The sequence below is a fragment of the Pteropus medius genome, unplaced genomic scaffold (assembly GCF_902729225.1).
Source record: "Pteropus medius unplaced genomic scaffold, Ma_sr-lr_union100, whole genome shotgun sequence".
In the NCBI taxonomy this organism is placed as follows: domain Eukaryota; kingdom Metazoa; phylum Chordata; class Mammalia; order Chiroptera; family Pteropodidae; genus Pteropus; species Pteropus medius.
The window spans coordinates 30970428-30989594 of NW_024351730.1; the positions used below are offsets into that span (position 1 = coordinate 30970428).

The 19167-nt window shown below is 34.3% G+C and overlaps 1 protein-coding gene across 11 annotated transcripts in view; it reads right to left on the reverse strand.

Annotated features, from left to right (window-relative positions):
- The window catches only part of WDFY3 (WD repeat and FYVE domain containing 3), a 226914-nt gene that overhangs the window by 124862 nt on the left and 82885 nt on the right, over positions 1-19167 (reverse strand). For 9 of the 11 annotated variants that reach the window (XM_039845642.1, XM_039845638.1, XM_039845639.1 and 6 more), the window contains 4 exons: positions 17604-17727; positions 10800-10853; positions 5191-5300; positions 1512-1673 (listed from right to left, as the gene is read on the reverse strand). In XM_039845642.1, coding sequence (XP_039701576.1) covers positions 1512-1673; positions 5191-5300; positions 10800-10853; positions 17604-17727 — 450 coding nt within the window. The remainder of the gene's footprint in view (positions 1-1511; positions 1674-5190; positions 5301-10799; positions 10854-17603; positions 17728-19167) is intronic. The other 2 variants (XM_039845640.1, XM_039845635.1) reach the window with 1 other exon arrangement.

The following is a 19167-nucleotide window of genomic DNA, read 5'->3' on the forward strand; positions in this document are numbered from 1 at the left end:
GTCGGATAAACCTGAATTCTAATCCTATTTCTGCCATTTGCTCACATTACCATTTTGGGGGAAAACAAAAGTTCTAACGTCTTGAGTTTTCTTGCAAAGTATATGAGAAAATAGATTTAAGTTAACCACTAGCGCAAAAGTATCTAATAAATCAAGTGTTCAATAAATATTTGGTCAATTAATATTTTACTGATAATCCTCTTTTCCTTTCTAAAATTGCCTCAGCCTTCTTCTCTCCTGTCCTTTCACTGCTAGCACCTCTACAAAGCCGAGTCATTCCTACAGTAAACACCCCAGGAACACAAGGTGCGATCCTCATCTGTACCTGGCTCCACCCTATCTACTGCTGATCGGTGTGTCCCGGCCATCTCTGTTCTCTCTTCCTATCCTGCCTGAGGATGGTGGTGGCAGTGGCGGCAACAGCAGCAATCACAGATACTTTTATTTCCTATCTACTGTGTCCTAAGCAGAGAACTGTAGCTTTGTGTATTATTTCATTTAATCCTCACAAAAAAAACCTTTAGGTGGTTATTATTATCTTCATTTTAGAGATGAGAAATCTACATCTTAGGTCACATAATTTTAGGGAACTGGATTCAAGGTGTAGGGTTTTTTTTAATTGAGGTAAAAAAACACATAACATGCAATTTACCATCTTAATCATTTTAAGTATAGAGCACAGTAGTGTTAACCACATGCATATTGTTATGCAACACATCTCTGGAAAATTTTCATCTTGCAAAACTGAAACTCTATACCAAGTAAAAACAACTCTTTTCTCTCATCCCCCAGCCTGTGACAACCACTACTCTATTTTCTAAGAGTCTGACCACGTTAATATACATAAGTGGAATCATGCAGTACTTGTCTTTTTATGTCAAACGTGTGTTTTTTAATACTATATTAGTCCCATGGGCAGACTGTAGCTCTGTTTGTAGTTTGCTTGTTTTGAAAACTCCCTCCCAAAAAATGAGATCAAAAGGACAATATTTCCAGGCTAGCTAACAAAGGTCTATTTAAACCTTTGTTAACCACTAATGCTATTAAAGGAATAGTGGTAACAGTGGGAGAGAAGGGCTTTTCAGGCAAGGAACAGAGGATGTAGCAGCAGCCACTAAAATAAACCATCTTTTATAAGTTAAATATTTACAGGCTAGGGACTTCCTGTGTAGAGACAGCAATAAAAGAGAATTTATTACCGGAAACTTAATGATTATCAATAAAAGTTTTCCTTGCTTAGTTCATTTCAGAAATGTTGTTGCTATATCAAAGGTAATCTTAATAGATGAATCTGTCAGAGAAACAAACTTGTTAAACTTGTCATTCAAATATTCCTCAAAAGAAATGTGCAGGTTCAAGAAATGTGACATTACATGAGATAAAGGCAGTTAATAATAAACAATATGAAATACTACAGAAAATGGAATAGACAGAACATTTATTTAAAGAATGCACCTGTCTCACTTTAAACAGAGTAGTATAGATGGCCAGGCAAACGGCACCTTCCATACCTGTACAAAAACTTTCTGGAGTAGTCCACGACGCTCTGCTAGAGGTAGCTCATTCTGTGCACCTCCAACTGCCTCAGGCACATGTGGAAGGTCAAAAAACAGATATAAACATTTAACCAGGGTGGAAGGCACTGACATCGTTGTCATGCAGTCCACAGTTTTCTGGAAAACAAACCAATAAATAAATGAATAAGTAGACAGACAGACAGATATAACTGTAATTGGTACAGCTAAGTAAGCTCACAAATTTTAAGTCAGAAGTTAAATCATTATTAACTCTCAAATTTTAACCCAAAAAATTATATATCAATATAACTTTTCAAATGCCTGAAAAATGTTTTAAAATGACTCCATGCTGACAAATACTTTTTTCCCCATTTGGACAAATTTGCTTTAATCAAATAGAGATGTTTGTTATTTATTAAGTTTACTATTTATTTATTAAGAGACAGCATGTTTCAAAAAACATAAGCTTTAGGATTTAGGGGAAAAAAAATTTAACCATGAACTTGGACAAACTAATTTTGCTGCACCTCACTTTTCTCTCCTATGAAATGGATATAATGGTACATACTTCTTAGGGTTAATATGAGGATTATATAAGATAACAATATAAGACATATTAGGAACTAAATTATATATTATCAGTTGCTTATCACTTTAATTTTACTGTTATTCTAGATTGTTGGGGCTGGAAGGACATGAGGGATATAACCATCACTGATACAAAGAAAAATCTCTATGTCATTTTCAAAAATTTCTAGACAAAGAAATTCCAGACCTTCTTATGGTGAACATTTAACAGTATTGTTAAAAAGTAGGCTATCAATAATTAACAAAATTTTTTCCATGGTGCAGTTTGGAATAAAAAGTTTTGTCATGCTGGAGATCAACAGGTTGGCACCATCTGTTCATTAGTTTATTGACTTCGTCAAACATTTATCGAATGTCAGGCAGTATGCTGGGAGCTGGGCATGCATCCCTGTCCCTCGGAATACCGTGGTCTACTAGCAGAAGCAGGGTGAGTCAATAACTGTGATTTAATCTTTTAAGTGTAACAGTAGTTGTACATACAGGCTGATATAAAAGGAATGATAAATACTGCCAGGAGTGGAATGGAAAAGTGTAGGAACTAAAATAAGAGGGAAAAGATCACTTGGATGATACACAGGAGGTTAGACAATATGGTACAATATGATTCAGGAACTTGAATCCAAAATTGCCTACTCCTGAAAAGCCACAATCATAATGGCTAATCTTTAATGAGTGTTTACTATATAACAAGTATAAGGCTAAGCACTTTAATTTACATTATCTCATCTATTTCTCAAATCATCCCTTATGAGGTAGATTCTATTACTGCATTATCCTTACTTTACAAAAGAAGCAACCAAGGCCATCACTCACATACCCTGCCTTAGGTTAGAGAGCTGGTTATGTGGTCCACAGTACATATGTTCAATGACCTATGAATATCGTCTCCCATTCTAATTTGACTTTTATTTTGTTGGCACTGGAGACCCAATGAAGTGTTACAAACAAAGGAGTAACAGAAACAGAAACAGAAACAGATTTCAGAGAATTAGCGGGTGATAGTGTAGATCATAAATTAGATATAAAGAGCAGGAAGGCCAGGGTAATTAGGAAAGTAATACAGAAAACCATATGACAGATGGGTCTGGAATTAATGTAGCAGCATGATGATGGAGAGGACAGAGAGCCTGAACAACAATCTCCTGTAAGATCTGACCCCTTTCTACATATCCAATACCATTTCCTGCTACTAATATTAAAAACTCTGCTCTTTCACTGCTTATTATTTCTAGATGGCCAATGTCTTCATACGTCTAACGTTCAGTTTAAATGTCTGCTCATGACTGAAACTTTTTCTCCATCTTTCCTCCTATTCTGACCCTCAAAATTTATAACTCATATTTCTATTTTCATAGCACTACATATAACCCAATACTGCATTTTAAGGTATTATCTTCATCTACTTCATCTCTGTCATCTACATGTTGATTCAGAAACCATGTTTTAGTCATCTTTGTATTTCACTGCTGCAAACAGAAAATGGCATACAAATAAAAACATCAGCTCAAAACACAACACCAAATTTTATTTTAAAACATCTTTTTTCCCAGTTAAGATTATTGGTAGCTTTCCCTTCCCATTAAGCAAAATGGTATGATTTTTCATTTTTATCTTAAAACTGACAGATTAAAAGGACAAGTTGGTAGTCAAACTGGTAATTGGCAACATTTGTAGTTTTTTAAAAGTGATTAGGTTTTTTCTGATTCTTCTCTATTTTTAAGGTGATCTAACCAAGTGTGCACATTTTAAATTAATCTACATTTTTGACTTTTTAATATGTTAGGCATATTAGTCACAGTTTCTGCTCACAACCAAGAAAGAGAACTACAGCACCTACAGAAAACATAAATAAAACTTAGAAATATTACAATTAAAAATTAGTTTACATGCTGTTCTAAACCTAACCAAATTTTGGTACAGTGATATAGTAGCATTTATAACTACCATCAACTGCAAATAAAACTGGTATTTTGATGATCATAGATACATGGAAATCATGGTCCACTTTAGGACTATATGAAAGTTACTTAGGTGATCCTCTCTTTGCTCAGCACTATCGGTTTCTTGGGATGCAGGGTTCCTATGCAAAAATCCAGAAAGTACCATGTAAATCAGGACAAGTTGGTCTGATTCCTTTTCTGATTTAAAAAACAAACAAAAATAGCGAGCAAAAAAGGAAACAATCGTTCCAAGGGAAAAAAAGTCTACATGCTACTTACCTGGAGCTTGTGACTAGTTTTAGGATATGGTTACTAAGAAATATGCATTGTTTCTGCTGTGACTGGTGCCACAGTCGCCTTTCTAAATGCCATTATTAAATAATGTGAGGTGTTTAAAAGCCCATTTTAATTTAGACAACAGTCATTCTCAAGGTCGGTATTGACTCCGATTGGTAATTATACTCTGGATTTTAGAAAGCTGAAAAAATTTCCTTCACCCCCAAAACATCACAGGCCAAAAATCAGGTATTCAAATAGCTCATAAATGAGTACGAGCAATATGTACCATGACAGATGCTTAAAGCTGATTTAGAAGGGGAAAGAAAACAATCTCCAGGATAAATCAAGTGGGAAGAAAATAAACATTATACTGAAAATAACAATACTTTCTTATTTTCTGTAAAAATTAGAAAAATTTTAAAGTGTTTTCCAAGTAATTTATTTCTCATTAGCTAAATGCCCTTAGATGAACCGTAGATGAGTCTTCTAAACCAGAGTTTCCCTAACCCGGGTTATGGAAGTGGTGGCCTGGGCCTGATGAAGTCAGAGCTCCTGGGCTACTTGTCTCCAGTCACGGGTGAGCCATTTCTCTGCTCCGTGTGCTGTACAAATGGTATCATGTTCTCTGTCTGTTATGACATGACAATGATAAAAAACACTATTCTAAGTTAGGCATTTCCTCATGTGTAAAATGCATGAAACATCAACCTCTTAGGGATGCTGTGAGAAGCTTGAAATATTGTGTAAGAAAAATTAGAAGAATACAATGATTATCATAAAACCTTAATTGGCTATGATAATAAATTTTGTTACAAAATCCATAAAAAAAGAGGTTGAGTTATCAAACTTGCAAACAAAGAACTCACCTGACCAGAGGATGCTAACAAATTAATTGTTGTCAGAAGCATCCAGCCTCTACTGGCTTCTTCACTCTGATTGATTTCCAGGAACTGGACAATGGCCCGACTTGCAGCCTCTATAATACCAAAGAAAAGCTATTAGAGATGTGTGTGTCGGGGGAGAGGGGGGAGAGGGGAGGGGAGGGGAGAAATCATGCAGAAGAGGTTCTTCCTTTAAATTTGCAAAGAAATGATCATTTACTAAGTACGTATTACATGCCCTACATAAAACATGTTAAAAAGAGCAATGTTTTAATGGTATACATGGGCCCTTATAGCATATCATCATATCAATATAGAAATGTAAAAGTTACCTTATATATTTTAGAAAAAAGTATGTCACAAACTAGTCAAAAAGAGTCATGAAATAAAATCTGAGGTAAGCCTGCCTGGAAAACAAGTACAGGTACCCCCTGCTTTTGACAGTTCACATTAGGCCACTTCGCTTTTACAAAAGACCCGCATCAGTACCTGTTTTCACTAACCAAAATAAACCAGAAAAGGATTTTCGCTTTTACTACAAAAGGAGAAAAGTGAAAATAGTGCTCGGCGTTGATTTTGCAGTGAGCTGTTACAGAGGAAGCACATCCCCAGCAGTGGGAGTGACAAAACCGAGCTCCTTCCCCCGGGAACTACAAACAGCAACTCAGTATCAAGCTGCCATCATTTTGAACTGTGTCTATGAGCATCTGTGCTTTTTCTCAATTTATTTTGTGCATCCGTTAGCAAGACGTAACTTAAGGTATTAGAAAAGACAAAGAGAGCTCGTAAGAGTGTTAATGTTTAGTGTAAAATTGGCCATAATTAAGCGTTTCAATCATGGTGAACAAAATAAAGACATGTTGCATGCGTTGAACCTGCCTGGGTCCAATATTCATACTGTTTACATGCAGAGAGAAAGAATCTTGAAAGCAGCAGCAGTTAATATTGGTTCTGCTAGTAGCAAAGTAGTTCATTTAGGTGGCATCCAGTAACAAATAAAATGAAAATTCTGTTGCTTGAGTGGACTAATAGGTATACAAAACATGGTGTGTTTTTATCAAATCCTTCCTGCTTTTATTGTATGATAGTGTTATTTTTGGTTTTATGTGTTATTTGGTATAATTCAGTAGGCTATTTTAAGGGTCTGGGAACACTCAAATTTTTTTCCATATAAATTAATAGTAATTGTACTTCACTTACATTTTAGCTTACAAAAGGTTTCATAGGCAAGCCCTATACTTTTGGATAACAGGGGAAACCTGTGTATATTTGTCTAGGAAGCGGGAGGGAGGAAAAGGAACAGAGAGTTTAGGAGAACAGTATTAAAACAAAAGGAAGGTAGAGGAATCGGCCTAATATGTATAGATGAAGACAAAGAACTGTAATAACACTGGGTTAACATTCTAAAAAGAGCATTATGTTGAGAATTAGGAGTTTATATCAAACATTAATGATAAAAAAACAACATCTATTTATGAAGGAAGGTAAGCTAAGGGCTGTATTTGACTAGGCAAGAGGGAGCAAATGTAGTTTCTTGAGTAAAGTGGATGATGAAAGGATTATTCTTAGACTATTAATTTAGTAGTAAAATACATGACAAACTGAAAGGGTAAAGAAACTGGGGGTTGGGGAACAAATCGGGAGGCTGCCTTGGTGATACATATAAGGGATGACTTGAGCAGTGACAGTAGGAAGAAAAGACCTTGAAAGAATCATTCGTAGAACTCTAACACTGCAAGAATCCTTCAAAGTGAATTTAGTTGATTATGTTTTTAAAGATAAAAGAAAATAGATAAATCTCTAACCAACCACTTAATTTCATCAGCACAAAGTTTGTCTATTTTTATATTGATAAAACATGATGAATTTAAGTTGTCAAAAAATAAGTTCTATCTGTTTAAACTAACTGATAAGTCACTAATGTATACTTAACACACTTTGTAAAGACAGACAATGTAAAATAAATAGAATTTCGATTGCCTTAGAGGTTTTTTTTTTTCATTTAAAACAATTAAGATAAAAGTATTTTATTAAATAATTGAATAAATGCAAGTCTTACAAGACTTACATATGGTACTGTGCTGGGCACGTTTTTACTTTATACTCTTCTATTCGAAGGAACATTTTAATAGGAAAATGTTTTATTTTTTATTATTTTTTATACCTATTTATTTACTTTTAACATTTTATTTTCCCCCTCCCCGCTCCTTTCTGGTAACCACTAGTCCATTGTCCATGAGTCTCTGTTTGTCCTGTTCATCTGTTGCTTTTAGGTTTATATCCCACATATGTGATACCATGTGATTTTCGACCTTTTCTGTTTGGCTTATTTCGCTTAGAATGATTATTTCAAGGTCATCCATGTTGTTGCAATTGGCAGTATTTCATTTCTTCTTATGGTTGGGTAATATTCCATTGGGAAAATGTTTTAAATAGCTTATTTTTACTGAATCTTCACTGTATAACAAACACTGTTTTACGTATTTGCAGATTTATTACATTTAATCTTTACAATAACCCTATGAGTTATTTTCTATTATTATATCCCTTATAATAATATAAATTGAGAAACGGAGAAGTAATTTGTCTAGAGTCACATAGCTAGTCAGTGACAGAACTTATATTCAAGTCCAGACTGTCTAGCCTATAAGAGACAAAAGATAGTGATAAAAAAATTACTGGAAAAGAGGAAAGCCAACAGAAGCCTGGCTTATTTCTAACATTTAATGTCTCACGAGTATTGAAATTACATTTATATATTCACTGATTTATAGTCTCTCGCCCTTCTCTAAAAAATAAACACCATGGGAGCAGACGCCGTGTCTGTCTTGGTCACTATGACCCTCAGTATGAAGCATGTCACTGGCACTAAATGAGCTCTTAATAAATATCTGTTAAGTGAGTGAATACACCAGTCTAGAGAGATTATTAAGTAAGGACTCACTGAGCTCAACTTCTTATGAACATTAAGAGGTTTGGATTTACAATGAGTAATAGAGATTCCTGAAAGTTTTGAAAAGGGGAGTGATACAAAGAAAGTAATGATTAAGGCTGATAAAATTGTGAAGGTGTCATTAGAGAGGGGAGAAAGCAAATAAAAGAACACCAGTGAGAAACCTACTTAAGCAGCTATGGTTTGCAATATTGGTAAAAAGTGATCTGCAATTTTTTCTATCAAGCGTACAACAGACCTAGCCATCTGCTACATTACATGAGCCCTCTTTCCTTGATAGGAATAAAATACTCATGTAAGGAAGACAATTTCTTCCCAGTTAGCTAAAATTCTCAAAGGCCGACATGCTATGCTTTCATTTCTCAGGCTTCTTCACAATTAGGCAACTTTGGTTTTAAATTGCATATTTCCAATTTTGTAACTCAACATCTCTGAAAAACCTTTCAGTCTTTAATCGATTATTTCATAGTTATATCTATGTAATGAAATTCTCTCATAAAAAATGTGTTAGTAAATGAACTGGTCAATACCACCTATGCTTCTCACAGACAAGGGGAAAAAGATTTTAAAGAACTAAACCCACTTTAAGAGATAAAGTTATCTTCCTGGTACGGAAGCTAGGAACCTATAGATAAGACTCATTTTGAATTAATTTGAATTCCATCCATATTACTTAACACCATTAATGTTAAAAGAAAATTGGACAAATATTTATTTTCATTGCTATTCAATAAGTTGTTAATTATGAACAATGAATGCTAATGCTTATTTCGAGAACCAAAACACCAAAAATGTCCTCTTGGCTTGAAACAGTTCTATTTATTTGATCAAAGGCATTTATAGGAGTGTGTGGTTTCTTCTGTTTTGGTTAACAATGAACATTAAGGTATTCTTCAAGGTAAGAAAAGACAAGCTATAGATTTTAAAAATCCCCAATGCTCAGTTTGTTATTAAAAACTGCAATAATTCAATGGATTGCTGAGCTGATTAAATACAATAATACACATAAAAATAAACTGTGAAAAGGATCACGGCTGTGTAATTATTAACAGTATCCCTTTTACAACTCTACTAACTTTAGTATTCTTTTTGATAAGAACATAGAGAAGACCTAAGTTACAACAGCATAGAAATAAAATTCTATTATTTGGCTTTGAATTATATGTTTATACAGACAAAAAGGTCTGAATAACTGGTTGGGGTTGAATGATATGGGGGAGATCTTAAACTCGCAGTGACAAAATAAACCATCTCTACATAACAAATGCATTTAGAAGATTTTCTTTTCACCTGCTATTTCAGTATGTTGCCACTCAAACATCTTAATAGGATCTCCTACTTTTTATTTTAAATAAGTCAAGAAGGTCCTTGTAAAAGTGCAAAATATTTAGTGGTATCTTAGAAATATTATGTATGCCAGAAAATAATTTTAAATTAAGTTACATAAAGCACAGTTTCTTAAAACTTTGAAAAAAAGAAAACTCTTAGTCAAAAAAAAATATTGCATTACGACCTTTTAATTCCATTTATATTTAATAAATATAAATTTAGCCCATTTCCCATTTGCCCCAAGAATAGTCGCCAGTGGCACTTGTGGCTGCAGCGTTTACCCTGAGATAACTTGTGGATTACTGTCCTAAACTTACCCCCAAGTTTGTCATGAAATATCTTGCTTTTATTATTATTTTCGCATCAGTCTTGTATACTGATAAGTCTTTGGAAACAAATGACATCATCCTATTTATAGCATTCTGTTTTTAGTAGTGGTATTTCCATTTACAAATATAGTAATTCTTGATTGCTGAAAATGTCAAATCCTAGAAAACGTAGGATTTCTATGTGTGAGTTAACATCGCTCTCGAACAGTTGTTAGCAGAAGATTCATTTGATGAATCTGATTTATGTATACATTTCTGTTACATTAGGATTAGAGACAAGTTCTATTTAGAAATAACTCCAAGAACAGTTTTTATATTTTATCTTCACATTGAAAACCAGTCAGATTTGCTTCAGCCTTAAAGAGCATGTTTGTGTAAAATTAATTGCTGGTAGCGAGCTGCACTTTTTTTCTAAATGGGAAATGGATTAAATGATAACTTAAGGTTATAAGAGTTAATGACGAAACATACTAATATTATTACATATTGAGAGCTGCCAATCATTTGATTCCAGCTTTAGCTTTCACACTGCATTTCAATACATATAGTTAGACTAAAAAAATACAGAAATGGAGTTAACAGAGATCATTATTAGATAAAATAAGACTAGAATATAGACAATTTTAAAATAAATTTAAGTTCCCAGTCTACACCAAGAGAATGTAAGTGAATTCAATTAGCGTTCAGAATAATCGGAACATAAAAATTGTTAATAATAAGTACAATACATCCATTTCTCCTTTGCAAAGTCCATTTAAAGCATAGTCATTTTCAAACTTATGCTTTAAGATGACAATGTGAGTTATGTCAATAGTATTATACTTATTTCATTAAGGAAGAAATCAAGCCCTAAGCAACCCTTCCCATCCCCAACACACAAAAAAACCTTCCATAAGTTAGTCAGAAAAACAGCATTAGAATTCATAACTCTCATGCTTCTTTTCATTTGATGACACATAACCACATCTTGGGAATAAAATTACCTGAAGGTGTTGTGGCTTTGAAATCCTTGGAGGACAGCGGGGAACACTGTTTTTCTGTTTAAAAAAAAAGGCTGGGTTGTCTAATTGGGGATTCACTACATTATACTAATCCCGCCACAAGATGCTATATGAGATACCAATTGTGGTCATCACCACCGGGCTTCTCCATCACCAGGCCGCTACCCATTTGCAGACTTTATCACTGGGTTTAACAGTGGCACCTTTCATGCAGCAAAGTCATTAATAATAAACTAAAGATAGTATTTTTTTCACAGGTGGGAATTTTCTGCTTCAATGATGTAAATTCATCATATTCCCTTAGAATTAAGCAGATTGCATGGTTGAAATTAAATAACTACTTGAGATGGGAAAAAATCTTAAGCTATACCCTGTAAACAACATGGTCACAAAATTATATATTTTCTCAAATAAATTGAGAGTAACTACATATTTTTAACAAAAGCTACAAATAGTAAACAACCAATAGAGAACTACAACTGTGAAGATGCCTCATGTATTACATATTAGGTCCATGTATCCACTTTGCATATTGATACTCCATTTTTACTAACTAATGATAGATTTAAACAACAGAACTTCAGAAAAGCATGGTTCCTACTGAAATATCTACAAACCATGTTAGAAGTTATCTGATAAAAAGACTTGATACGTGAGTAGTGATCGGGTAAACAAACAAAATAACAAGTATTCCACACCAAATTCAGAGGAGCTCTGCAAAGAAAATCTTGCCTGAATGCAAAACAAATATAGCCATCTTTCAAAAGAATAGAGGGCTCATTTAACTTGCTTTTTTTTGAAAAAAAAAAATCATGTGTGTGTACATTATAACAACTACTGTCAATGATAACTTCCTGTAAAATAAAGGTTACGTGAGATATCAAAAGTAGCCAAATTCATAGAAGCAGAAAGTAGAATGGTGGTTGCCAAGGGCTGAGAGGAAGAGGAAGTGGGAAGTTGCTGGTCAGTGAGTATAACATTTCAGTTATGCAAGATGAAAAAGTTCTAGAGACCTGCTGCACAACACTGTGATAATAATAGTGAGCTGTACACTTACAATTTTGTTAAGAGGGTAGAGATCATGTTATGTGTTTTTTAAGCCACAATAAAATCAGTCAATTAGAAAATCAAAATGAGATATATGAGTAAGATCATTCAGGATTTACCCAGATCTTGAAAATCTAGAATTTTTTACCACAAAAGATTTAAAAAATCTCCATAAAAGTAGTTTTGATAATGACAATGATCAAAGGACACTTCCAATGTTCAAGACTAAAAATAAGAGAACAAGGATTCCCATAGCTGGGCTTTGTTAAGGCTGACTGAAGAGATACTCCAAAATTATGCTTTTTTCTCTTGAACATCAGTAAGGCTGGCTTTTCTAACACTGCTTCAATTGCCAAAGCATTAAAATAAAAGGCGGGGGGTGGGGGGAGGATCTCATGTCAAAGTCAGTAAAAATTTACTGAGCACCTAATTTGTGATGAGCATTCTTGTAGATGATACAGGGGTGCATATAACAGATAACAAAATTAAACAAGTAAATAACAAGATACTTTTCAGACAATGACAAAGCTCTAAAGGAAGTATTCAAGGTGAATGAATAAAAGTATATGAACTGGTGTGAGGAAAGAAGAGAAATGAGCTATTTGACTTAGTGTGATTAGGAAACATTTCTTCCCCAAGTTGAATTAAATCTCGCTGGATTCTGAAGTTAATAAATTTCAAAAGTTTAAAATTAAAAATTACATGGAATTACATAATATGAAAAAATATACCTTAAAAATACCTGGGAAAATAAGATGTCATCAATGGATAAAGGTGTATGAAGGGCACGGGGGTTCTATGTACTATGTTTGTAATTTCCTGTAAGCCTGTAATTATTTCAAAATAAAGTTTTAAAAATTTTGTATATTACTGTAATTAACAATGAGACATCTACTTCATTTAAGATACTTTTCATTATTTCTAAAAACCTGCCTCATGGATATAAAATTACAAAGGAATTTAGGAAAACAACTCTCTAACATAGAAAAAGGTTTTTCTACAACCATGCAGATTAGGTATTTACGAAGACAACGACAGAGAAGTTAGCATAAATAAAGTTTGGGGAATTTTTCTTTCTAATCTAGAAATATTCAAGAAAGAAAATGCAATGACAGGAGTCAACTTATGACAGAGAAATTTTCCTTATTTAAAACAGCTAAAAAAGTATAAAACATACAAATCTTATATTTAAGACCAACTTCTTACTTGTGCAGGAGTAACTGAAATCAGGAGATAAAGGATGCAATACAATTTTAGGTGGAGAAAGGGAGAAGATGGGCAGGAAAGTTACCTTAAACAATCTTGCCACCTTTCACTGAACTTGCTTCAAGGACTGCAAATATAATCAAAACCATCTCGTTTTAAAATCCACACATGAATTCATATAATGTACTGCTTCTGAATAAGGGATTCTCTCTTCAGTCCAAAAATACTTAATGGCTGTTGCTCCAAAATTCCTTAATGGACTCCAGTTCAAGATGGAAGGCTAAAGATATGTATTCGTCTCTGCTCTCTCCCCAAACCTCATGTTTACGGACTGAATTGTGTCTCCCCAGAATTCGTATGTTGAAGCCCTAACTCCTGATGTAATGGTTATTTGAAGATGGAGTTTTTTGGAGGTAATGAGATTCTGATGAAGTTATGAGGGTGAGGCCCTCATGATGGGATTAGTGCCCTTAAAGGAGGAGGCACAGAGTTCTCTTTCTCAGCCTCATCTGGAGGCTGCACCAAGAAGGCCGTATCTGTGAGCAAGAAAGAGAGAGATCCCCAGAAAATGATCATGCTGGCACTGTGATCTTGGACTTTCAGCCTCCAAAATTGTGAAAAAAATTTTCTGTTGTTTAAGCCACTGGTCTATGGTATTTTGTTATAGCAGCTTGAGTATACTAACATACCCACTAAAATGGTTGTAAAAGGATTTTTTAAAAAGCATAAACCCTTAAGGACAAAGAGAACATTTCAGAATAGGGAAGATGACAGCAACAATATTTTGGGTACTAAATAGCACAGAAGTTAGTGGTAACTGATTCAGTAAATTCTAGAATCTTAAAGCAAGCGCGAGAAAAGCAACGAAATTAAAACAGTACCTCCAAGAGGCTCAGGAATTGGTGGCAACTAGGTACCTTTAGAAGCATAGGTAACGTGGGACTGTACACAGAAGTAATGGCGAAAGCACATTTAAGAGTTACCAGACCCCCACTTCCCCAATACAATGTGGATACTAGTCTAGAAGTTTATTCACTGCAGAGTAAGAGGCAGTGTTTAGGGTGGAGGGGGGATGATGATACCACATCAGGTGCAGCTGTGGGCTCACAGAAATAAAATAGAAGCGCATGTACTGAATGCTGAGGGTCCTCGACCTTTCCTCTACTTGGCTTCCAAAATGTTCAGAGTCAGACCTATGTGGTCTATGTAAAGACTAGACATTCTTCTCTGAGGACTCTGTCTAGGTCTAGGGAAAGATGGTCAATAAAATGGCCCAGCAAGATTATACTGGGCTGAAGCCCAGAGTGGCAAGCTCCACTCACAATTATAAAGCTACTCAGCAGCTTTCTATTCTATACAGGAACAGATGGCCAAGGATGAGGCATGTGAGGACATTCTCTAACATAAGACAGACACAAAAACAAATGAACGAAAAAGGCAACAAAAAAATAAAGACCTTGTAGGGAGATGAAAATCTGTAAGAAAACAACAAACACAAAACAAAATCTCAGAGAGCTAAGAGAATGCATGAAAAAAAAGATACCAATAATAAAAAAAAACCTCAGAAATTAAAATTATAATGTTACAAATGAAAAAAAAAAACAACTTCTGTAGAAGGGACAGGTGGTAAAACTGAAGAGCTCTCTTAGCACGTAGAGTCAAAAAAAAGATACAAAGATCTTTTATTTTATAAAAGATATAAAATAAAAGAGGAAACTTAAAAAGATGGGAGGGATAGTGTTAGGGGTATATCTGACTGGAAAAAGAAAATAGAGAGGGGGATATTATCATATAAACAATTCATCAAACTTCCACAAAGTTAAAGAATATGAATTTCCAGACGAAAAAAGGGTCTAATGAGTACTTAGCATAATGTATAAATATAGGTCTGCTCCAAAAGGCAATGTTATCATGAATTTTAGAGGAGGGCCAAGGAGAGGATTCCAAAGTCTTCTATAGAAAAACGAAAAAGCAAAAAACAAGCCACAGAAAAAGAATCAAGAACCTAAGAAGTTTCAGGTTTCTTAGCAGCAGTATAGGAATCTAGACTATGATGAAGAAATGATTTTTAAATTCTGCGGCTAAATGATTTCTAACCTAGCATCTGAAACCCAACGAAAGGAGGATATACGTAACGTAATGCAAGCTACAAGATTTTCCAAAATGACCCTGAGAACTCACTCTGGGTGCCTGGAAGAGGACCTAGCTAAGACACCCCATCCTCAATCCCGACTACATCCCCAGAGGTGCTGCACCCAAGCTCAGCTTCCCATAACATTGTAGCTTCCACTCTGGTAGGAGGGCCTGTAACGTCCTCTGGCATCAAAGTCTCCTGGGGCTAAACAGCCAGCATTCTTGAACAACTCCTATAAGCATCCAACAAGTTCTTAAACAGCCTAGATCATAAGCAGTTTGCTCCTTTACTGATACAACTACATTCGTTGTTTATACTTTAGAATGGGAGGGGGGTGGGAGGTGCGGGGGGGAGGCTTCTTCTCTCTTGTTGACCCCTGGTTTTATGTTTCCCAAGGTACATAATGTGACGGGATTTGTTCCAAGCCCAGTACCTGAAAAGTTGTTAGCCTAAAGGCATCACTGTCCTTGGTGAAGAGGAAAGAACACATCTTATACAGCAATAGTCAAAGAAATTTCCACTCATGGGATTTCTTTCAAACAACGACAACAACAAAATCCAGACCAAAAATGGTAACTCCCTGTATCCTTTCTCAGGAAGCTGCTAGAAAAGACACTTTACCAAAAGTAAGGAAAATAACTGAGAAAAAAGATGTCATGAGATTCAGAAAACAGAGGCTTCATCTCAAAGAAGTGGAAGGCATCCCAGGATGACATAAGTGGGAATGCTGAAAAGACAGCTGGGCAGCTGGCTTAAGGAGCAGCTACTACAGATTAAAGAAGGCCAGAAGGTTCTGGAAGAGCTATTTGCAAAGAAAGTGATAGAATATCTCATTTCTTCAATCACATGGAGAGATTCAGGAAAACAGGGGAGGAAGGGGATGAATGTGTAAGAAAAATGCAGGAAACTAGTAAAAAATAATAGGCAATATTAATTCCGATGGAGATGGGGAGACGTTTTCAAGAAAAGTAATCATACCACACCATATGGCTCATCTAAGAATAGTGTTTTCATAGTCACAATAATATAGCAAATACTGATCTAATTAAATTATGATAGAGCACTGCTGGAAGGGTTTATGAAGTGCGTATCTGTGGGGCAATGGCAGTGAGATTAAGAGAATATAAGTCTCATTTTCTCTTATGGAAAATCAGAAGACATTATATAAATATGAAAAATTAAGAGCATATACCATAAACCAGAAACAGAGGTACATATCAAAAAAGTTAGAAAGCGTTCAAAAGTAATTGCCTCTCAGAGTGAGAAATGGGGATGAACGAGGATGGTGGAAGGGAGATGCTGTTTTTAATAAATCTTTTAAATTTTTGACCCTTAAAACTATGTGCTTATATTAATTTTTAAAAATATAAATTTTAAAAGATTATATAACAAGGTATTACTGTTACTACTGGGGAAAATTATAATAATTTGTTGGGCTGAAAAGATAAGTGATTTTCTCAAAGAGACATTAGAAACAGAAGTTAAATCACCAATTTCTCAGTCTAATGCTTCAATAAGAAAGCTATCACTCAAACAACCATTATGAAATCGAAACAACAAAATAAAACAAAATTAAGATAAAATCTCTTAAACATATTGCTAATTTATAAAGTGACTAATGGTAAGTAAAATCAAGAAAGCTTATTTTAATTTTGAGTAAGAGGAAAGATATTTTATAAAGTTTAAATTACCTAATTATGAACAACAGAATTCGGTTAGCATTCATAAAGGGCCTAGTGCATGCAAAGCACTGCAGTAAAAACCGTAGGTTATATAAAGATCACTAAACGGTTTATGGTCTAACAGGAAAATAAACATATCCAAATACCACTCATGGAGTTGAGAAATGAAAAGTAGTTCAGAACAAAGTGTTTTCTTTGAATAGAAAAGAATCATTCCATCAAAATGCTGTGACTTAACCAAGTTGGGGAGATTCAGACATGTTGAGATGGGGGAAGATTCTCCTAACTAGGTGAAGTACCATAAAAAAAGAATAAGAATAAGAGCACAGACATGTTTAGGACTACAAGCTGCTTGGTGTGGTTAAAATATAGAAAAGGAAATAAGAAAAAAGGGTAAGCTAAAAAAATATATATGGCCAGATCCCTGGGTTTGCCTTAAATGTCATGCTAAGAAATGTCATGGAGTCTGTTCAGAAGGAAACAGAGTGTTGTTAAAAGCACTGAGGAAAAGAAAGTAGCCTTGATAGAACCACTCTATTTGAGAACAGAAGATGTTGAAATCAAGAGAAGAATGTGCCTGCTGTAAGAATGAGAATGGGACTGATAATTGAAATCCATGTGCCTAGAATCAGGTCAATTTTCTATTCAATTTTAATAGCACTGTTACCAAACTATCGATTCATATAAATCAGTTTCCAATGGTCTCTGTAAAAATACCTGTGGATTTGTTTGATGCTCTCCTTCTAATTTCTGTCACCATTAGTCGTGAGACTTGTGTTGTGAACTGCAGAAGATCAGAAAATTTTTCTGTCATTGTATTTGGCGGAGCATTTCCAAAAACCTGTGGATGAGAAAAAACAATTTTAATGAAGCACTTTCAAATTTTTTCTTTTATTCTGTGCATTTCAATGTGTGGCATGACTTGAAAATCAAGTTAAAAAAGTATGCTTCCACAGTTACTTTGGATCTGAATAATATGTTTAAAATACAACTCTTTCATAAATCACATCTAGCCACATTTCCTTATACTTATTAATTTGTTTAATGATTAAATAAATGAAATCTAAAAGCTATAGAATGAGGCAATCTACTTTAGAAACTTCAGAAAATATTATGTTTCTCTGAAGAAATCTAAATTAAGGATGTACAGAAATGTGGTAAGGTTCTTTGATGGTACACAGATAACATCAGATGGTGAAAAGCAGGGACTTATCTACAATTGCTAATTCCCAGGCTGCATATAGACTTCACTAACCTCGTCCTACGTCTCAGAGTTTCTAAATTCTAACAGCGATAATTCCCAGAACAGGATTGTTAGGAATAAGACTAGAATAAAAAAAATGTGTGAGCGGGTCATGAATCTGCCCCCATCTCAATATGTCTAAATTTTCCCAGCTTGGATTATGTCCACCTTTTCAATGGAATGTTTCTTGTTTCCTTATGCAAAGAAAAAAATTTTCTTCTGAACTACTTTTTGTTTCTCAACTCCATAAGTGATATTTGGGTCATAAAATACATTTGTTTTTTACAAAAATCTAAGACAAATGAGCTTTAGAATAAATAATTCTTAAAGATAAACCAGTATGAGTACAGCAAAGAGAAAAGGAAAATGAAACTTGAATGGGCCGTCATAGGAAAAGAAATGGTATTATAATTACTGTATAATAACTGGATGTATACTGAAATACTGTTTTAAAAAGTGTTCTTTATAGCTAAAAGAAAATTCTGTGTCTTCTAAAAGTATTATGATAGCTTTCTAATGTAATACTAATTGCAGTGTTTTGTATTATTACATAAGCCATTACAAAGGGAGAAAACATATCTTACTCATCTTTGTATTCCCTACCTGCATTTTATAGGGATGTTCCCTAAATATGGTTGTTCATTTACATGCTGCCTGCTCCCACAACCAAATTCTAGAGAACATTTAGGTAGCACTGAAGGACCCATAAACTGTATCATGAGAATATAAACTAAAAGAAAGAAAAGAAAACAAAACAAAAATAAGAACAAGCAAACAAAACACTAAGACTAGGGAAAAAAATAAATAAAAATCTCAGACCAAAAGACCTCTATCTTTGCCATGTTTTGGTCATGAATTTTGGCTTAAATATACAAAAGCAAAAACCTAGTCAATTATATGGTTCACAACGCCCTTAGCTAAGAACACTATATATTTAAGAAAGTAGCTGTATTCTTTACACTATAAAAGTTTTCTTCCAAGGATCCTAATAAAAAAGATATAACAACCTATAATGTAAATCCTTGTAATAGAAATGTT